Below are 21,335 nucleotides of genomic sequence, written 5' to 3'. Positions count from 1 at the left end.
AAAGGGTCCTTCTGGTGCCACTAATGAGGCAGTATGCAGCGGTGTAAAGTACTTCAGTCCGAATACTTGAGTGTTTTTTGTTTGTTGAGTATCTGTACTTTTACTATTTACATTCCTAAAGGAAAATGATGTACTTTTTTACTCTACATTTTCCCTGACACCCAAAAGTACTCGTTACATTTTGAACGCTTAGCAGGACAGGAAAATGGTCCAGTTCACACACTTATCAAGAGAACATCCCTGGTCACCCCTACTGTCTCTGATCTGGCGGACTCACTAAACACATACTTCGTTTGTAAATGATGTCTGAGTGTTGGAGCGTGCCCCTGGCTATCCGCTAATGTAAAAAATATATGCTTTTACTTTTGATACTTGAGTAAAAGTCTAAAATGTTCATATTTTTGTCATAAATAATGCTTGGTCCCTGCCTGTGCTTGGATCAGTTACTAATTAGATTTTAAAGTGCATATAAGTTTGACTGTGACCTCTCCAGCTTGCTGACAATTAAAGAGTGGTTTATTTAATATTGACTTTGAGTGTCCCTGTGTTGAATTTCCACAACATTTAATATAAGGAATTTGATCTCATTGATAGTTTTGGCACTTAAGAATATTTAAAAAACAAATACTTTTAGACTTTTACTCAAGTACTAATTTACTGGGTGACTTTTACTCGAGTCATTTTCTATTAAGGTATCTTTACTTTTACTCAAGTATGACAATTGAGTACTTTTCCCAACACTGATAGTATGCCAGCATGGAGTGGGTTCAGAGTGGGGGCGCTGGCTGCCTGAGGAAAGTGGGGAGGGGGTGTTAAAACAAAACAGAGATTGGGGATTGGTGCGTCGGCTGAAAGCATGGAATAAGCGGGGGCGGTTAAATCCTGGGATTCCCCCTGTGGTTCCAGAACAGTCCCCAGCAGCGGTTATGAAGGGAAACCCAAGGAAAAAGTAGTGTTTTAAAAAAGTGTCTAAGTTTCTACTCTTTCCAGAAGTTTCCCCCCCCCCCATCACCACTGGTGTTCACAGGAAGGGGAACCTCAAATATGAAACCCTCATTAGTTGTCACAGTCCATCAATCATGAGTGTCAACACAACCACAGGCTCTACCTGGGATCCAACCTACAACTCCACGCATATGAGGTGAAAGCCTTACATTTGAGCCACTCCTTAATTCACACTAGGTGACAACATGGGAGTGGGAAATAGCACTGTTGTTTGTGACCTCTACTGGTCAGGACCATAGTCCAAGAAACACCTGGAGACTGAAGCTTGAGGCAGACAACAGGCATGGGGTCGAACTAGCTGGAGAAGACTGCCAGGAACCGAGTGCTCTGTGTCATTCAGCATCAATTGGAGGTAGCGGGATACATGACAGCTCTTGGCCAGCCATATGGGCCAGACCGCTCTCCTCCAGACACAGAGCTGGAGGTCTGGTCAGATCAGACAAAATATCTCTAGGCACAATCACATCAGTATACAAACACAAACTCTGGACAGATTGACTGATAAATTAGACCAGATTAAAAAAAACATTAAAAAGTTGATCAAGTAATCAAACTTATTCCTAATTATCACTAAATCAAATACAAAAAGAGATATTTAAATTGTTAGGAAATAATTTTCAATTCGTTGACAACCTTTGCCAAGCAGGGGAATAACATGTTTCACATGAGTTATTCTATAATGTCTATTTACAAGTGGGTTTTCCGCTTGGTTGATTAGGAGATCAACCAGAAGACTAGAATGTGCAGGACTAGGGTTGCAAATCACGGTAACTTGCCCTAAATTCACAGTTCTTACAAAAATCCCAGTTGGAGAATCTCTGGAATCAAGAGGGAATAACCATGTGGGAATCGTCCAACTGGGAGTCAGCTCGGCAGGGAATTATGGGAAAATTACCAGGATTTTTCAACCCCTATACTATTCCGTCAATAGGCCTAAGGTCTTGATTCAATCCACATCGCCGAAGTTCAGCGCTACAGCGTGCTCGAAATGTAAAGGTCAGTTCCAATTGAGCCGACATTTTCAGCGTTTACCGTGAGTGAATTCAGTCTCTGCGAACGTGGGAACATTGCCTTTAAAATTCAATTGTAATATAGCGGTGAACTTCAGCGGATACGGATTGCATTGAGTCCTAAAATCGAAAAGATATGACGGCAAATTGTACATGGATGAATGTGAAATAATACCAATAGAAGAAATATGACAGAATGTACAGTCGTGTAAGTGCATCGTTTCTGCACACATATTTGATGGATAGTTAGTGTGTATGTGTGATAGACAAACATTCAGAAAGAAACAACTGAGAAAAAGACTAGCCTATACAAAGACGACCTTGTAAGACATTAAGAAACATTGTTGGTGACACAGTGACAGGAATATATAGTCAATTGTCCTAAGAATGTTGATTTTTATCAACAACCTTTCTCTCCTGAATAAAAGGGCACCGTATTCCCTACATAGTACACTACTTTTGACCAGGGCCCTTAAAAGGGATTAGGGTGCCTATTCGGATGCAGCCTTAATGGTCCATGCTCTGATCTGACTGCCCCTCGTTCTCGTCTGTAGTAGTCTCATGAAGTGATATTACCCTGGGGTATGATGTTATTTTCTCGTTCTCGTCTGTAGTAGTCTCATGAAGTGATATTACCCTGGGGTATGATGTTATTTTCTCGTTCTCGTCTGTAGTAGTCTCATGAAGTGATATTACCCTGGGGTATGATGTTATTTTCTCGTTCTCGTCTGTAGTAGTCTCATGAAGTGATATTACCCTGGGGTATGATGTTATTTTCTCGTTCTCGTCTGTAGTAGTCTCATGAAGTGATATTACCCTGGGGTATGATGTTATTTTCTCGTTCTCGTCTGTAGTAGTCTCATGAAGTGATATTACCCTGGGGTATGATGTTATTTTCTCGTTCTCGTCTGTAGTAGTCTCATGAAGTGATATTACCCTGGGGTATGATGTTATTTTCTCGTTCTTTTCTGCAACCTCCTTTGCCTCCTCCTCCTCCTTTGTCTCCTCTTCTCCTTCTTCCCACTCTTCCTCCACCACTCCCTCCACCCCCTCCACGTTCATGTCCTTCCTCTTCCTCCTCTCCCTCAAAGCGCAGGGCAGACAATTCACCAGGAAGAGGAGTGCGGCGAGGCAGAGGAGGGAGAGAACTGCCCCGAAACCCACCTCCATCTCTTTATCCTCCAGTTTCTCCTCCCTCTCTCGCTCCACCCCGGGAGAGAAGTACACCGCGCTCTCTTCGTGATTCGGGGTCAACACCGCTCTCTCCAGGTCGTTCCTGGCGATCATCCCATCGCCGGCCTTGTCGTAGTAGTCGTCGCCGCTGACGGCAGTGACGTTCCCTATGATGATGTCATTGTCCGGGAAGTTGCTGTACTGAACATCCCTGTCAGATGACTCCATCAACATGTCCGAAATGTTGAGCAGGTCCAAGTTCGCCTCCTCGCTCCCCATTGGACGAAGGTCAGAGTCCAGGTTCACCCTGATCCAACCAGATCCTTTAGCCAGCCTCCTGGTCCCGCTTCCTTCCTTCGGATTGGCCAGGTCCCCATCGACGGAATTCGCCATTGGCTTGCAGGTGGTGACCAGGAGTTCTGCTTTCAGTAAAGGCCCGCCCCCTTCGCCCTGGGCTACGACGCGCAGCGACGGGCCGGGCGTCACGGTGACCACGGTCTCTGCCAATGAGGAGAGGCGCAGGGCGAAGGTACCACGGCTGAAGGCGGAGAGCAAAGTGGCGCTATCATCACTGAACTGGAGCCAGACACTGATGGACGCTTCCTGGTGGAGAGAGAGAGGGGTGAGATAGAAGGACAATGGAGAGAGAGAAGGGGGAGGGAGAGAGCGAGAGAGAAGCAGCAAGAGGGGAGAGAGAAGGATCGGGGAGGGAGAGAGAGAGAGAAGCAGAGCGAGAGGGTGAGAGAGAAAGAGAAATGTTCAGTGTCATGCTATACTGAAGCACAAATGTCCTACCACTGAATATAAAAAACGTCCCACTGAAGTTACTGTTATGTAAAAGTAAAACGTTTTAGTGAAGTTAGTGGGTCAAGAAAAGCACAGAACTCACCTGCCCATGGTTGTAGAGAATGTTGTATGCGGTCACTGTTGCTGTGACAACAGCAGGGTGGGCAGGGCTTGCTTTGATTGACATACCGAGTCCTCCCACAACCTGCACTGAGAGGTCACCAGGGTTCACGGGTTCAGAGTTCACAGTGACATCACAGCTACCCAGCACACCGTCCCATTGGCTTGATATGACCTGAGAGACAAGAGAGGGGTGTCAATAAAAGGTACTGGCTGTTTGTATCTTGTTCAAGTTTACTTTCCATAGGTAATAAATATATTGGAAATCTGACTCCTAGTCTCATGTGATCTACTCCCATTTGGTCAGATCTCAACTTTGGTAATGACCATCCCTCAACTAAAATTCACCATGCTATTCAAAATACAACATCATATTACTTGTTCGTATTATAAACTCAGCAAAAAAAGAAACGTCCCTTTTTCAGGACCATGTCTTTCAAAGATAATTTGTAAAAATCCAAATAACTTCAAAGATCTTCATTGTAAAGGGTTTAAACAGTGTTTCCCATGCTTGTTCAATGAACCATAAACAATTAATGAATATGCACAGTCGTTAGGACACTAACGGCTTACAGACGGTAGGCAATTAAGGTCACAGTTATGAAAACTTAGGACACTAAAGAGGCCTTTCTACTGACTCTGAAAAACACCAAAAGAAAGATGCCCAGGGTCCCTGCTTATCTACGTGAACGTGCCTTAGGCATGCTGCAAGGAGGCATGAGGACTGCAGATGTGGCCAGGGCAATAAATTGCAATGTCCGTACTGTGAGACGCCTAAGACAGCGCTACAGGGAGACAGGACGGACAGCTGATCGTCCTCGCAGTGGCAGACCATGTGTAACAACACCTGCACAGGATCAGTACATCCGAACATCACACCTGCCGGACAGGTACAGGGTGGCGACAACAACTGCCCGAGTTACACCAGGAACACACAATCCTTCCATCAGTGCTCAGGCTGTCCGCAATAGGCTGAGAGAGGCTGGACTGAGGGCTTGTAGGTTTGTTGTAAGGTAGGTCCTCACCAGACATCACCGGCAACAACGTCGCCTATGGGCACAACCCCACCGTTGCTGGACCAGACAGGACTGGCAAAAAGTGCTCTTTACTGACGAGTCACGGTTTTGTCTCACCAGGGGTGATGGTCGGATTTGCGTTTATCTTCGAAGGAATGAGCGTTCCACCAAGGCCTGTACTCTGGAGCGGGATCTATTTGGAGGTGGAGGGTCCGTCATGGTCTGGGGCGGTGTGTCACAGCATCATCGGACTGAGCTTGTTGTCATTGCAGGCAATCTCAACGCTGTGCGTTACAGGGAAGACATCCTCCTCCCTCATGTGGTACCCTTCCTGCAGGCTCATCCTGACATGACCCTCCAGCATGACAGTGCCACCAGCCATACTGCTCGTTCTGTGAGCGATTTCATGCTAGACAGGAATGTCAGTGTTCTGCCATGACCAGCGAAGAGCCCGGATCTCAATCCCATTGAGCACGTCTGGGACCTGTTGGATCGGAGGGTGTTGGATCGGAGGGTGAGGGAATTTGCAGGTGCCTTGGTGGAAGAGTGGGGTAACATCTCACAGCAAGAACGGGCAAATCTGGTGCAGTACATAAAGAGATGCACTGCAGTACTTAATGCAGCTGGTGGCCACACCGGATACTGACTGTTGCTTTTGATTTTGACCCCCCCTTTGTTCAGGGACACATTATTCAATTTCTGTTAGTCACATGTCTGTGGAACTTGTTCAGTTTATGTCTCAGTTGTTGAATCTTGTTATGTTCATACAAATATTTACACCTGTTAAGTTTGCTGAAAATAAACAAAGTTGACAGTAGGGCCTCCCGGGTGGCGCAGTGGTCTAGGGCACTGCATCGCAGTGCTAGCTGTGCCATCAGAGACTCTGTCTCAGCCGGTCGCGACCGGGGGGTCCATGGGGTGACGCACAATTGGCATAGCGTTGTCCGGATTAGGGAGGGTTTGGCCGGTAGGGATATCCTTGTCTCATCGCGCACTAGCGACTCCTGTGGCGGGCCGGGCGCAGTGCGAGCTAACCAGGTCGCCAGGTGCACGGTGTTTCCTCCAACACATTGGTGCGGCTGGCTTCCGGGTTGGATGCGTGCCGTGTTAAGAAGCAGTGCGGCTTGGTTGGGTTGTGTATCGGAGGACGCATGACTTTCGACCTTCGTCTCTCCCGAGCCCGTACGGGAGTTGTAGCGATGAGACAAGATAGTAACTACTAACAATTGGACACCACGAAATTAGGGGGTAAAACAAAACAAAAAACACAGTTGACAGTGAGAGGACATTTATGGTACTCACACGAACTGAAGTTTTCCCCGGGTGTAGACCAATCAGATTGCTCTGCTTGTCGAGGACCGCCACGCGTGGATTCTCTACCCTCAGCCAATTACGGACCATCTCCGTGGCATCCACAAACCAATCAGAGGAGCCCAGCAGGTAGGTCAGCTGCCCCTGGCCCCCCTGAGCACTGAACTGGGTCAGAACCTGAACCGTGGACCTCTGATACACTGGAGAACAGCTGGGGAGCAGGGAAAGAAAGGGAGGGAGGAAAAGAGAGGTATGAGATGGGGGTATGAGAGAGGGGGTGGGGGTAGAGAGAGAAGGATGGATGGATGAGGAAAGAGAGATTTTATGCACATCTGAATGTGGCATAGAAGCTGGGCAAAACCAGAAATGGAGACATAAGCTTAAATATGTTGAAGGTTGGGGTAAATTCCATTTCAATTCCAGTCAATTCAAAAAGTAAAACAAACTCCAATTCAAATTCCCATTTTTCCTCATGAAAATCATCGAAGATAATTGGAATTGGAATTGTGGTGTACTTTCTGAATTGACTGGAATTTAAATGGAATTGACGCCAAGTCATAATGTTTGTGTTTGAGTTTTTGAGTATGTGCCATCTAGGAATAAGAGCTGGATAATGCAGAGAGCCTATTTTAAGGCACTGGGTTAGGGAATTAGTAGTCTCTTCTACCAGCTGTTTGCCTGTAGTGTTTGTATGGTGAATGATGCTTTTTGGCAGTAGACCTTGGGTTTGTGTCAAATCACACCTTAATCCCTATATAGTGCACTACTTTTGACAAGGGTCCATATGGCTCTGGTCAAAAGTAGTGCACTATATAGGGAATAGCGTGCCAAGTGGGACACAGCCCTACCTACATGTTCTACCAGACATTCCCAGTGATGTAAAGTACTTAAGTAAAAATACTTTAAAGTACTACTTATGTCGTTTTTTGGGGTATCTGTACTTTTCTTTACTATTTATATTTTGGACTACTTTTATTTCACTACATTCCTAAAGAAAACGCTGTACTTTTTACTCCATACATTTTCCCTGACACGCAAAAGTACTTGTTACATTTCGAATGCTTAGCAGGACAGAAAATGGTCCAATTTGCCCACTTATCAAGAGAACATCCCTGGTCATCCCTACTGCCTCTGATCTGGCGGACTCACTAAACACAAATGCGTTGTTTTTAAATGATGTCTGAGTGTTGGTGTGACCCTGGCTATGCGTAAATAAAAAAAATACAATTGTGCTGTCTGTTTTACTTAATATCAGGAATTCTTTATTATTTGTGCTTTCACTTTTGATACATCAGTATATTTTAGCAATTACATTTAGTTTGATACTTAAGTATATTTAAAAGCAAATACTTTTAGACTTTTACACTTGTCATTTTCTATTAAGGTATCTCTACTTTTACTCAAGTATGAAAATTGAGTACTCTTTCCACCACTGGGCTTTCCTGGTTTGGTGTTTCAACCTCCTGCTCTGTCTTGAGATAGATAAAGATGGAATAGGAAAGGAGATGATGCTAAAAGGAGACCAGGAGGTGAACTGGGAACAGATTGCCAGGCCATCATTGTAAAAAAAGATTTGTTCTTTAATTGACTTGCCTAGATAAAGGTTAAATAAAAACACATACAAATGGAAGTTCTAACTGTTCCATTCCCCATAATTCTATCAACTACTTTAGGAATCTTGATGTTAATGACATGGCCATGTCTAATCCTGCTTTATGTCATTCCTGCTCAGTGTGTCTTCATCTTTCTCTCGACGCACGCACGCACAGGGACTCACCCGTTCTCCGTGTAGTGGTTCCAGCCATCGATGGCGCTCAGCTCGTTATCGGACAGTGAGACGCGCAGCGGGACGACAGGAGCCCACACCGACAGACATAGGGAACCACTGAGCGTGCCCAGGAGAAACTCCACCCCTACGCAGGTGCTGCCCACCCCTGATTCACTTCCGTCGACGAAGAGGGTTGAGCAATCGCTTGACACCTGTTGAATCAAAACAGAGGGTGATAAAGGGAGTGGAGGATTGTGTGTGCTTGTGGGTCAAATCAATCCAAACAAATAACATTTTATTTGTCACATGCTTAGTAAAACAACAGGTGTACACTAACAGTGAAACGCTTACGTACGGGCCCTTTCCCAACAATGCAGAGAAAAATATAAAAGTAATAACAAGAGGAATAAATACACAAGCATACAATACACAACTATTTGAAATAATCATACTACCCGTACTATTTGTGACGTGTATTAAGTATATCGTATGCTTACTGTTCATAGTCTGGATATAGTTATTATGCCAAAAGTTCCTGGATGTTGTACTACATTTGGCAAAATATGAAGTATAGATTTCCGTACTTTAGGCCTCATAATGCAATTCTTCAGGAAGTGGATGTGGTTTCTAGATTTTAAGAAAATGGCAGAAAATATGCAGTCAAAGTATAACGAGAGCGGATTCAAATTCATTGTTTTGATTAATTATGACAAATGTTAAGAAAATGTAATAAAGTAATTTCTTTTCAAATAAGTTACCTTACACGTTAAATTGGCTGACATTTTTTTTTACCTACGCTGTCCTTACGAACCACATAGGGACAGACTGCTGTAATAATACGCTAACGTTAGTTGGCTACGTATACTTCAAAATTGCCAGTATATTAACTATAGGCTATCTACCTCACTACCCAATGTTTTTTGACTTGATTATTCCCGTAATTCTTAGTTTAGCTAAATGGTATAGTCGTTGTGCATTCTTAATGGACATTCGGGTGCTTTCATAAATTTGCTCTGGCTTATCTAACGTTACTCCGATAACAGATATCAGGGTAACGTTACTCTCGTCTGAGTGTACCAGAGCGCAGAATATTGAATTTACCAACGCTCAACACGAGTTGAATATGGCCGGTGTCAGTAAATGGCGGCAAAAAAAAGCGTATTTAAATTGTTGCAAGCAGCACAGTTACAGCCACCAACGCTCTGGATAACCAGCTAGGCCGCGTAAAATGGCCAGAGTGGTGTCATTTGTGTCTGGAAACAGCTAGCAAGCCAGCCAACGTTAGCTTGGGTGCTTGACAGCCACTGTAAGGTCAGAACGCTCAAATCAACCCTACTCCTCGTCCTGAACGTCCAGTGTGCGCTCTGAACGCTCCGAGAGCGAAACGCTCTGAATTTACAAACGGACAATCTGACAACGCTCCGAATTTAAGAGTGCATTCTGGCATTCCGGGTTGAATTTAAGATCACACCCAAAGTCGTAAAATGTCTAACTAGTCATTTGTTATGCTAACAAGCTAGCAAGAGGTTGCATAGTAACAGCATCAAATTCCGGTAGACATGAGAAGAGCTAGTACGCTCAACTGAAAGCATACTGTTCGTTTACAGTATACGGTCACGAACTAATATTATTGTAATAAAACAAGCAGGGAGCCTCGAACCCTCGACCTTCTAGCCGAAGTCCAGCGAGCTATCGACTGCCGCAAAAGCATGCTCGTGCGGCAGAGTCGATTTACGCGCATATAAACTCAGGGTCGTTACACTATGTAGTATATACTCATTATGTATGTAGTATACAGTATGTTAGTATGTGTATGGGGAACACAGTTAGTATGGGGAACACAGCTAATGAGTAACGATAACTTGTCTTAATTGAGGTAGATATGTACATGTAGGTAGGGGTAAAGTGACTAGGCAAAAGGATAGATAATAAACATTAGCAGCCACATATGTGTAACTCAAAAGAGTTAGTGCAAAAGTGGGGTCAATGCAGATAGTCCGGGTTGCTATTTGGTTAACTATTTAGCAGTCTTTTTGGTTGGGGTAGAAGCTGTAAAGGGTCCTGTTGGTTCCCTACTTGGTTCATCGGTACCGCCTGCCGTGCAGTAGCAGAGAGAACAGTCTATGACTTGGGTGGCTGGAGTCTTTGACAATTTCTGGGGCCTTCCTTTGACACCGCCTGGTATAGAGGTTCTGGGTGGCAGGAAGCTCGGCCCCAGTGATAGACTGGGTTGTATGCATTACCCTCTGTAGAGCTTTGCGGTCGGATACCAAGCAGTTGCCTTATAAAACGGTGATGAAGCCAGTCAAGATACTCTCAATGGTGCAGCTATATAACTTTTAGAGGACCTGAGGCCCCATGCCAAATCTTTTCAGCCTCCTGAGGGTGAAGAGGCATTGTCGTGCTTTCTTCATGACTGTGTTGATGTGCGTGGAACATGTTAATTCCTTAATGATGTGGACGCCGAGGAACTTGAAGTTCTTGACCCGCTCCACTACAGCCCCGTCGATGTGGATGGGTGCTTGGCCCTCCGTTTCCTGTATTCCACGATCAGCTCCTTTGTCTAGCTGACGTTGAGGGAAAGGTTGTTATCCTGGCACTGTGCTGACCTCCCTATAAGTTGTCTCATCTTCATCTGAAAACTTAATGATGGCGTTGGAGTCATTTCAGTCCCAGGGTCCTGAGCCTAGTGATGATCTTGGAGGGCACTTTGTTGTTGAACGCTGAGCTGTAGTCGATGAGCAGCATTCTCAGGTGTTCCTCTTATCCAGGTGGGAAAGGGCAGTGTGGAGTGCAAAAGAGATTGTGTCATCTGTGGATCTGTTGGGGCGGTATGTGAGTTGGAGTGGGTCCAGGGTATCAGAGATGATGGTGCTGATGTGAGCCATGACCAGCCTTTCAGTGTTGCATGGTTCAGTGTTGCTTGTCTCGAAAGCGAGCATAGAAGGCATTTAGCTTGTACGGTAGGTTTGCGTCACTGGGCAGCTCGCAGCAGGGTTTTCTGCAGGGTTTTCTGTGATAGTTTGCAAGCCCTGCCACATACAACAACCGTCAGAGCCGGGGTAGTAGGATTCAATCTTAGTCCTATATTGACGCTTTGCCTGTTTGATGGCTCGTTGGAGATCATAGCAGGATTTTTTGTAAAACGTCCAGATTAATGTCCCGCTCCTTGAAAGCGGCAGCTCTAGTTTTTTAAATCTCAGAGCAGATATTGCCTGTAATCTATGGCGGGAGAGCCTTGTATGCGTTTCTGCGTGAGGAGTAAAGGTGAACAAGAGTTTTGTCGCCTCTACTTGCACAGTGACACACCTGTAAAAATGAGGTAGAACAGATTTTAGTTTCCGTGTATTAAAATCACCAGCATCTCATATGCGCCGCCTTTGGATGTGCATTTTCTTGTTTGTTTATGGCCCTATACAGCTCGTTGAGTACGAACTTAGTGACGGCATCGGTTTGTGGTGGTAGATAAACAGCTAGGGAAAAATATAGATGTGAACTCTCTTGGTAAATAGCAGTGGTGGAAAAAGTACCTACTTGTCATACTTGAGTAAAAGTCACGATACCTTAATAGAAAATGAAAAGAGAAAGTCACCCAGTAAAATCCTACTTAAGTATATTTGAGCAATTACATTTACTTTTGATACTTAAGTTTTTTAAAAACCAAATACTTTTATACTTTTACTCAAGTATCAAAAGTAAAAGCATATATTTTTTACATTAGTGGATAGCCAGGGGCACGCTCCAACACTCAGACATCATTTACAAACGAAGTATGTGTTTTGTGAGTCCGCCAGATCAGAGGCAGTAGGGGTGACCAGGAATGTTCTCTTGATAAGTGTGTGAATTAGAATATTTCCCTGTCCTGCTAAACATTTTGGCTATCTGGAATGTAATGAAGTAAAAGTAAAAGTTGTCAAAAATAACTACTTAAGTAGTACTTTCAAGTATTTTTACTTAAGTACTTTACACCACTGGTAAAAAGTATGGTCTGCAGCTTATCATGAGGTATTCTAACTCAGGCGAGCAAAAACTCGCGATTTCCTTAACATTAGAGATTGCGCACTAGCTGTCGTTAACAAGAAAACACACCCATCTTATTACAGTCGTTCAGGTCCTGTTGATAGGATAGTCTCAAACGGAGCTAATCCAGTTGGTTCTCCAGTGATTTTACATTTGCCAATAGAACAGAGGGTAGAGGCGGTTTATCTGCTCGCCAACGCAGTCTCATCAGGATGCCGGCTCGTTTGCCTCTCTTGTTTGCCTCTCTCTTCCTCTTTTGAGTCCCAGGGATTATGGCTTGGTCCAGAGGTACCGACATCCAGAGGTGCCAACTGGCGGAAGTAGAAATTGTCATTCAAATCGAGGTTAGTGATTGCTGTTCTGTTGTCCAGAAGCTGTTTTTTTGTCATAGGAAATAATGGCGGTTAATATCAGCATAAAAAAAACTCACAAAATAGCAGAATTGTTCAGGAACCCGTAAAACAGCTGCTTTCCACTGCTGTGTGCGTATACAGTATGTACAGTCGTGTCTGGTTACCTTGATGATATCATCGTTGGACGACTGACACCTCACCGCCGCGGTGATATCAGACACCTTCCCATCATGCCCCACTGCCAGCACAATGACAGGAAGTGACACGGGCTCGCTGGTCAAGATGGCCGTGTTGATGATCATGCCACTCTGTGTGTTGATGACAACAAGTTCAGTTTTATTGGCCTTATTTAGGAATAAACACACAGAGCTTTTTAAAGGCAGAAACAGTTTCACCGAAACACTAAGGGACCGTAGATGTATGGAGATGTGTTGTGGCTATCGCATGGTCCTTTATTCTACTGCATAGTACATACAGATTATGTAACATTAAGAAGCAAATACACCGTGGGCCAATTTCCCTTCCTAAGAGTTATGGACTAAGATGCACGGTTATTTTTCCTGACTAAGAGTATTTGGAACTAAGAGGCATGTTCAATGGACGATTCTGTGTCCCCGGGGAAACTGGCCCTGATTTAATAAAATTCTTACCTACCTCAGTTATGGGAGAGATGCCCGCTATCTCTCTGTCAGTGAAGGAGAAGCTGCTCACTACTCCGCCGCGTGGTGTCGGAGGGTTATTACGGCCTGAGTACTCCACCCACCAGCTGGCCGACACAGTCATGGCAACCCCGAAACTCCTTCGCAAGCCGTCCACTGACAGACAGGCAACCTGCTGCAGAGCAGCGGGACTGAGGGAGAGGAGGCGGGAGGACGGCGACAGGAGAAAGCGGAGGGAAAGGGGTGAGGAGAGAGAGCGAGAGTAGGGAGAAGAGTGGGGAGGATAAGGAAAAAGCCATTTGATGGAAAAAAATCACGTGTTGGAATATTCAATAGAGTAATATTCTCTCACATATGTGGTATCACATGCATGCCATTTTGATAATGTGTCAAGTCACAAACCGGTTAAATTGAATACGTTCCTTCTCTGAGGTAATATTGTACCTGAGTAATATTGTACAGTAATATATATGATGAAGTAATACCTGTCACTGTCCATGTGTCCCGCCAGTTTGTGGCAGATGATGGAGATGACGTCATGTTTGGAGCCCTGCGTTTTCTCCAGGTTCACAACCCAGAGGTCAGAGTTCAGAGAGCGCTGGGCAACCAGAGACAAAAGGCCTTTCTTCACCTTCAGTCTGGAAGAGATACATACAGATATAGTGTGACTTACTGTTTGTCACTCTGAATAAGGGCGTCTGGGAAATGACTAAAATGGAAATTAAGATCACTTTATTGTTCAACCACAATTTGACTTCCGCTTTGCTTTTAACCCAACCCCTCTGAAAGACACATACACACACATGTACAGGTTCTGGAGAGGAGCGGGGGGGGGGGGTGACACACTAGGCGCCCCGGGAGCTGCTGTTGTGGGGTGTTACGTGGGCACAACGGTAGACAATGGCATCTAGGATTTGATATCAACCCTCTGGTTGCCAGCTCACTTCCTGACAGATTCGAAGTGGCAACCCTCCGGCTCTCCTCTCTAACCGCTAGGCGATCTGCCGGCCCCAATGTACATGTACTACATACTGTATACATACTATTCATACTAGACAGATACAGTGGTAGTGAGAGAAATGGTTTGATATTGAAATATGAATACAGTATTTATCAGTGAAAGAGAGGAACCTGCACACTGCTGTGTTCCTATATGTGTTTAGGTCGTCATCAGGTCTCCCTTTTCAATTTGCTGGATTATCACTTACGTCACAGAGCATCACGTAACAAAAGACTTACCGGATAACAACAAACTCTGCACTGAAATTGGCCCTCAGGTTCACAGAAATCCCTATTGGCTGTCCCGTGCGGACCGGTCCCCTGCGATAGCGAATCAGCACGTTGGAATCCAACCGTAGCTCCTCCTCTTCCTGTCCATTGCAACAGTCTATTTCCTCTTTGGTCCTGTTGGCCTCTTTCCCCTTATTGTACTCCCTCAGAGTCACAGCTCCTATATAAATCAACTGTCTCTGAGACTGTGGTAATTTGTCTTCCACACAACTAGGGGGTGCTAGTTTGATGTTGGACGCTGTGCCGAACAATGAGTAGTACAACTGGATGCGGTCTCCAGTGTGGGTGGGGCTGTATCTGAGGGCGCCTGGGAAGGGGAGGCCGCCAGCTCCACCGACGACAACACCCTCGTGCCGTCGTCCCCGATTACGGCTGCGGTGTCGGTGTGTGTGTCTGGCACGCTGGTTGGGGCCGAGGTAGGGCTGGCTGGTCTGGTCCGCCTCAAACCAGTCCTTAGGTAGGGCCAGGGTCACCACACACAGACCCAATGGAGGCTGGGAAGGAGAGAGGAGAAATGGATGTAAGAGAGGGATTGGTGTCACACGTTATATCGAACAGAACATTTCAGTGTGTTGGCCAGTGTAACAAACACACAACACGACATATCCATCATTCAGAGTCCCGCTAGAGTTCCAAAGAAAACGTTTAGTCCGGTCTCAGTCTTTGGCTGAATATAGTGTGGGCCCGGACGCACGCACACACCTGTGTGACACACGAAGCCTTCTGCTCCTCGGTCTCTTTGAAGGCGTGGAGGGTGATACAGCTCCCCCTGCTGGTGTCCCCTCGTACGTGGAACAACACCCGCACCCTGTACCTCTCCTTTCCTCCTTCATCCATCTCTCGCTCCACGTGTTTAGAGAGGAGAGACGCAGACAGAGGAGGGGAGAGGGGGAGGATGGGCCCAGAGACCAGCTGAGGAGTGAGAGAAGGAGAGCGAGAGCAGGTTACACTGACTGAGAGAGGGTTAGAGGAAGATCTCTGCGTTGCATATTATCCTGCTACTTCTTAGGACACAGGAATACTACAAAATCTATGGAACTAATTCTCTAAATGTATAAGCAGAGATCTACAGCATTCTGCTGACTGTCAAGGAGCACAATCCCAATTGATTTACCTGGCTGACAGAGTAAGGCCCGAATGAAGCCCGGACCCCCGCTTTGGAGGCTTCCCCAGCCGGAGGCACCATGAGCAGGGACTGGGAGAAGGCGAAGGGGCTGGAGTTGGAGAACAGTGAGCCCAGATCAGCCTGCAACAGGGGCAGAGAGTGCCAGGGAGGGGGGACAACGATTTTGGCCGGGAGGGAGAGAGGGAGGGGAGGCTGGGCATGGGATGTGTGTACTGGTGGATGAGAGAAAGAGATCGACAGAAAAGGAGAGGGAAATATTGATATGTTTGTATCTCTTCTCTCTGGTATATTTCACATCAATTTCACATCAATTGTAAATCACAAATATCAGTTATTTTAAACACATGAAAAAGGTAGCAACTACATTTTTGGTATGTATACACTCGTATAAAAACATATATCAATGCAATATATTTTTGGAAGAAAAACAACCTCACTCACCGACTGCCAGGAGCGAATAGAGCGCGAGTACCTTCACACCCTCTCTCCCCCACAATGCACCGGGGCAGCTGAGCTCAACCATCACTGCGCCCCTGAAGGATCCCAAAAACCCACACAACCCCAAAAGTGTCATAACACCCTTGCAGCTCTGAGGCGTTGAGAGGCGTTGTGATGGCTCAGGTTCACACACATGCAAAAAAAAATGCATCCTGGAGGAGGCTTACATTGAGCACCAAAAACCGTCTTTCATAAACCAGCAGCTCCTACATCATCAATATCTTTATGAAACGGTAGGCTCTAGTGGTTGACACCAGTGTCCTGCTACTACATGAACCACATATGCGCTGACAGCGCCTCGTATAATTACGACTATCAAAACTGAAACGTGACATATGATATTTGACATAATTCTGTTATGTAGTTATTGTCCCCACCTGGCTGTGCTTAACAACAGAAGTCACCAGGCAGGTGTTGTCCTCTCATCGGGGGGTGATGACCCAGAAATAATATACCCTCTGATGCTTTCCTTCTCTTCTCTTTTTTTCTCTTCACTCCCTTCCGTCTCTCTCTCTCTCTCTCTCTCTCTCTCTCTCTCTCTCTCTCTCTTCTCTTCTGAACCTGTGTCCAGGCTGAGTTTCTCTTTATCCAATGCCACGTTCGTTCACTTCTCTTTCATGTTCTGTTATTGCATGTTCAGGGCTTCAGCTCCTGTCACTGTTCCAAAGTTGATTTTAAAGTGAAGTCTTCTTCAGTTGGTTGGTATCTGGTGGTTGTAACTGCAGAGAAGCTTATTCCAAGTCCAATGCAGAGCGATTCTAGATCATGAAAACACATTTTTATATTCAGTTATTGTTGTTCCTCTTTTCCGGCAGTTGAGAATTCTTTCCCTCTATTCTTGTTGTGGATCTCTTTGATCTTTAGGTCCTGTCGAGGTGATGCTCTCTCTTTTCCTCCCTCGCTCCCTCTCTCTCTCTCTCTGTCTGTGTGCCAGATTCACACAATACGGATTTATTCATTTGAAACGGTGAATAATCCCTCTCTCCCTCTACCGCATCCCTCCCCCTCCCTTCCCCTCCTTCCTCCTCTCCCCTCTTTCTTACCTACTCCCCCCTTTCTCTGCAAGATTGATTCACCTTAAAAATTTTTTAGCTAAGCACTCCCCTTCCCCCAGTCTTTATCTCTCCATCCATCCCTCGCTCTCTCTTCTCGTCCCGGAGTGATTTCAACTCTGTTCAGCATCAGATGGTCTATGTATCTGCTGCATTAAGCCGCTCATGTTTAATAGTTGAATAATTTTGAGGCTTAATTCTAAATGCGGTGCATCAGGGGTTTAAACCACTCTCCTCTACCCAGTCAGTCTCTTAAAGTAAATAAATCCCTTTCAACTTTTATTTTTTTTACCAGCTAGTGGCCAGACTGTTTTATATATTTTTATGTTTTCTTTCTCTCTCTCTCTCTCTCTCTGTGACATGAACACTTCCATACTGTGTCCAAAATTATTTTCTGGTCAAAAGTAGTGCACTATGTAGGGATAGGGTGCTGTTTTGGATGCAGATCCTGTGATGGGGTTTGCTACAGAACACGGATATGCCTCTTTCTCTCCCTCTATCCGGCTCTCTATGCTTCTGTCATCAACACATCCAACCTATCCCTTGTTAACCCTCTGTATTTTCCTCTCACTATCCTATATGAACTCCCTCCCTCTGTATTTCCTTTCATAATCATGGTTTGATTAAATGACAGATCTGTAAGTGAACCCACTAAACCTTTCTCCCTGTGCCTATCCCCCCACCTCTTCTCCTATCCTCCTCGCTTTCCCCCAATCCCAATCTCCCTCATAACTCTCTCTCTCCCCTCCCTCTCTCTCCCCACCAGTCTCTCCCCCACCATTCTCTCGCTCTCTCTCCCCCGCTACTCTCTCTCTCTCCCCCACCACTCTCTCCCCCGCCCACTCTCTCTCTCCCCCGCCCACTCTCTCTCTCTCCCCGCTACTCTCTCTCTCTCCCTCCCCACTCACTCTCTCTCTCTCCCCCCGCCACTCTCTACCCCACCATTCTCTCTCTCTCTCCCCCGCTACTCTCTCTCTCTCTCTCTCTCCCCCACCACTCTCTCCCCCGCCACTCTCTCTCTCTCCCCCCGCCACTCTCTACCCCACCATTCTCTCTCTCTCTCCCCCGCTACTCTCTCTCTCTCTCCCACCACTCTCTCTCTCTCCCCCCGCCACTCTCTACCCCACCATTCTCTCGCTCTCCCCCCCGCTACTCTCTCTCTCTCTCTCCCACCACTCTCTCTCTCTCCCCCGCTACTCTCTCTCTCTCTCTCTCCCCCACCACTCTCTCTCTCTCCCCCCGCCACTCTCTACACCACCATTCTCTCGCTCTCTCTCCCCTGCTACTCTCTCTCTCTCTCTCTCTCTCTCCCCCCCACCACTCTCTCTCTCTCTCCCCCCGCCACTCTCTACACCACCATTCTCTCGCTCTCTCTCCCCTGCTACTCTCTCTCTCTCTCCCCCACCATTCTCTCTCTCTCCCCCCGCCACTCTCTACACCACCATTCTCTCTCTCTCTCCCCCACTACTCCCTCTCTCTCTCTCCCCGCTCTCTCTCCCCTGCTACTCTCTACACCACCATTCTCTCTCTCTCTCCCCCACTACTCCCTCTCTCTCTCTCCCCCGCCACTCTCTCTCTCCCCCTGCCACTCTCTACCCCACCATTCTCTCTCTCTCTCCCCCACCACTCTCTCTCTCTCCCCTGCTACTCTCTCTCTCTCTCCCCCACCACTCTCTCTCTCTCCCCCCGCCACTCTCTACACCACCATTCTCTCTCTCTCTCTCCCCCACTACTCCCTCTCTCTCTCTCTCTCCCCCGCCACTCTCTCTCTCCCCCCGCCACTCTCTATCCCACCATTCTCTCTCTCTCTCCCCCACCACTCTCTCTCTCTCCCCCGCCACTCTCTACACCACCATTCTCTCTCTCTCTCTCCCACACTACTCTCTCTCTCTCTCTCTCCCCCGCCACTCTCTCTCTCCCCCCGCCTCTCTCTCCCCCACCATTCTCTCGCTCTCTCTCCCCCGGCTACTCTCTCTCTCTCTCTCTCTCTCTCCCCCCACCACTCTCTCCCCCGCCACTCTCTCTCTCCCCCCGCCACTCTCTACCCCACCATTCTCTCGCTCTCTCTCCCCCGCTACTCTCTCTCTCTCTCTCTCTCCCCCCACCACTCTCTCTCCCCCCGCCACTCTCTACACCACCATTCTCTCTCTCTCTCTCCCCCACTACTCCCTCTCTCTCTCTCTCCCCTGCCCCTCTCTCTCTCCCCCACCACTCTCTCTCTCTCCCCCCGCCACTCTCTCTCTCTCCTCCCGCCACTCTCTATCCCACCATTCTCTCGCTCTCTCTCCCCCGCTACTCTCTCTCTCTCCCCCGCCACCACTCTCTCTCTCTCCCCTGCTACTCTCTCTCTCTCTCCCCCCCACTCTCTCTCTCTCCCCCCGCCACTCTCTACACCACCATTCTCTCTCTCTCTCCCCCACTACTCCCTCTCTCTCTCTCTCTCTCTCTCTCCCCCCGCCACTCTCTCTCTCTCCCCCCCCCACTCTCTACACCATTCTCTCGCTCTCTCTCCCCCGCTACTCTCTCTCTCTCTCTCTCTCTCTCCCCCCGCCACTCTCTACCCCACCATTCTCTCGCTCTCTCTCCCCCGCTACTCTCTCTCTCTCTCTCTCTCTCCCCCACCACTCTCTCTCTCTCCCCCGCTACTCTCTCTCTCTCTCTCCCCCACCTCTCTCTCCCGCCACTCTCTCTCTCCCCCCGCCACTCTCTACCCCACCATTCTCTCGCTCTCTCTCCCCCGCTACTCTCTCTCTCTCTCTCTCTCTCCCCCTCTCCCCCACCACTCTCTCCCCCCCACCACTCTCTCCCCCGCCACTCTCTCTCTCTCCCCCCGCCACTCTCTACCCCACCATTCTCTCGCTCTCTCTCCCCCGCTACTCTCTCTCTTTCTCTCTCCCCCACCACTCTCTCTCCCCCCGCCACTCTCTACACCACCATTCTCTCGCTCTCTCTCCCCGAGCTACTCTCTATCTCCCCCACCTCTCTCTCTAACTATGGTAGTACCGGCATTCCCCACCACCATATAAACACCCACTACTCCATGTTTTCATGCGACTCCTCTGATTCCCCCATAACAGTCCTCCGACGGCAGCCATTACAGAACACAGATACTGTACACACAAACAAAACTGGAGGTGGGTGTTGAACATTTGTCTAGAAATATGTTTGGATGAGAGGAGGATGGATAAAAAACTAAAGGGGGAGAGGGGAGGATGACAAGATGGAGAGGGCTCAGAGAGAGGCGCAATATTCATTTAATTCTGGGTAGTTTTGATCCCTCTCTCCGCACTTCTGTGCAGTGATACACCAGTAATACACCGACAGAAGGGGCTTAGGGACAATGCCTGCTCGCCAAATCGCACCCTATTCCCTACACAGTGCACTAAGTAGAGCACTACATAGAGAACAGGGTGACATTAGAGACGCGACCCATGTCCCCGACACGGGTGGATTAGCGTAAAGCCCATAGCATTACATTTCACCAAGCATTCTCGTATTGCTAGTCGAATCGGAAAACACTCCCAGCCGTCTTCCTGGACCCATCTCTTTCTCTCTTCTTCTTCTTCCTTCCGCCTCCTTTCTTGTACCCGGCATCCTGGCATTATTCATTTACTCTGCTGACTTCCTTTCTCTCTTCTTCTCCCCGTCTCTCTTTTCTTACCATTTCCCAAAAAATCTTGGTCAAATCAAATTGTATTCGTCACGTACACATATTAGCAGATGTTAAAGCGGGCGCAGCGAAATGCCCATGTTTCTAGCTCCGGCAGGGCAGTAAAGTGTTTAACATTTCAATATGAATACACAAATAATCACACGCCCCCCAAAAAAGGTCAAAACAAGAAATGAAGAAATATCAGAACGAGCAGTATAAGATGAATGTTGGTGAGGTGTTACTACATCCTAGTAACGTGGTCATCTTTATTTACACGGACTGAACTTCACTGAGTACAGTCATTTCAGTGTGTGTGTGTGTGAGTGAGAGATCTATGTTAATATCTGTATGCCTGCTAATGCTTATCATGCGTGTTGTATTTTGTGAACTCACTTAATGTGTCAAAGTGACTGGATTCACAGCAGGTTCACTTGATCATACTTTTGTCTTTCCATCCTCTCTCCTCTCTCTCTCCTCTCCTCCCCTCTCTCTCTCC

The 21,335-nt window shown here is 47.0% G+C and overlaps 1 protein-coding gene across 1 annotated transcript; it reads right to left on the bottom strand.

Annotated features, from left to right (window-relative positions):
• Positions 1-84: 84 nt before the first annotated feature.
• On the bottom strand, positions 85-16,160 carry LOC139418881 (transmembrane protein 132D-like). The gene is made up of 11 exons (XM_071168646.1): positions 16,079-16,160; positions 15,626-15,849; positions 15,214-15,423; positions 14,461-15,005; positions 13,707-13,859; positions 13,217-13,412; positions 12,727-12,870; positions 8,199-8,401; positions 6,413-6,632; positions 4,078-4,269; positions 85-3,791 (listed from the first exon to the last, which is right to left on the bottom strand). The coding sequence occupies exons 1-11, from the start codon at positions 16,158-16,160 to the stop codon at positions 2,523-2,525; spliced, it is 3,438 nt and encodes a 1,145-aa protein (XP_071024747.1). The 3' UTR covers positions 85-2,522.
• Positions 16,161-21,335: the final 5,175 nt, after the last annotated feature.

This window comes from Oncorhynchus clarkii, chromosome 10 (genome assembly GCF_045791955.1).
Source record: "Oncorhynchus clarkii lewisi isolate Uvic-CL-2024 chromosome 10, UVic_Ocla_1.0, whole genome shotgun sequence".
NCBI classification, from domain to species: Eukaryota; Metazoa; Chordata; class Actinopteri; order Salmoniformes; family Salmonidae; genus Oncorhynchus; species Oncorhynchus clarkii.
This window is presented reverse-complemented; position numbering and strand designations above follow the sequence as displayed.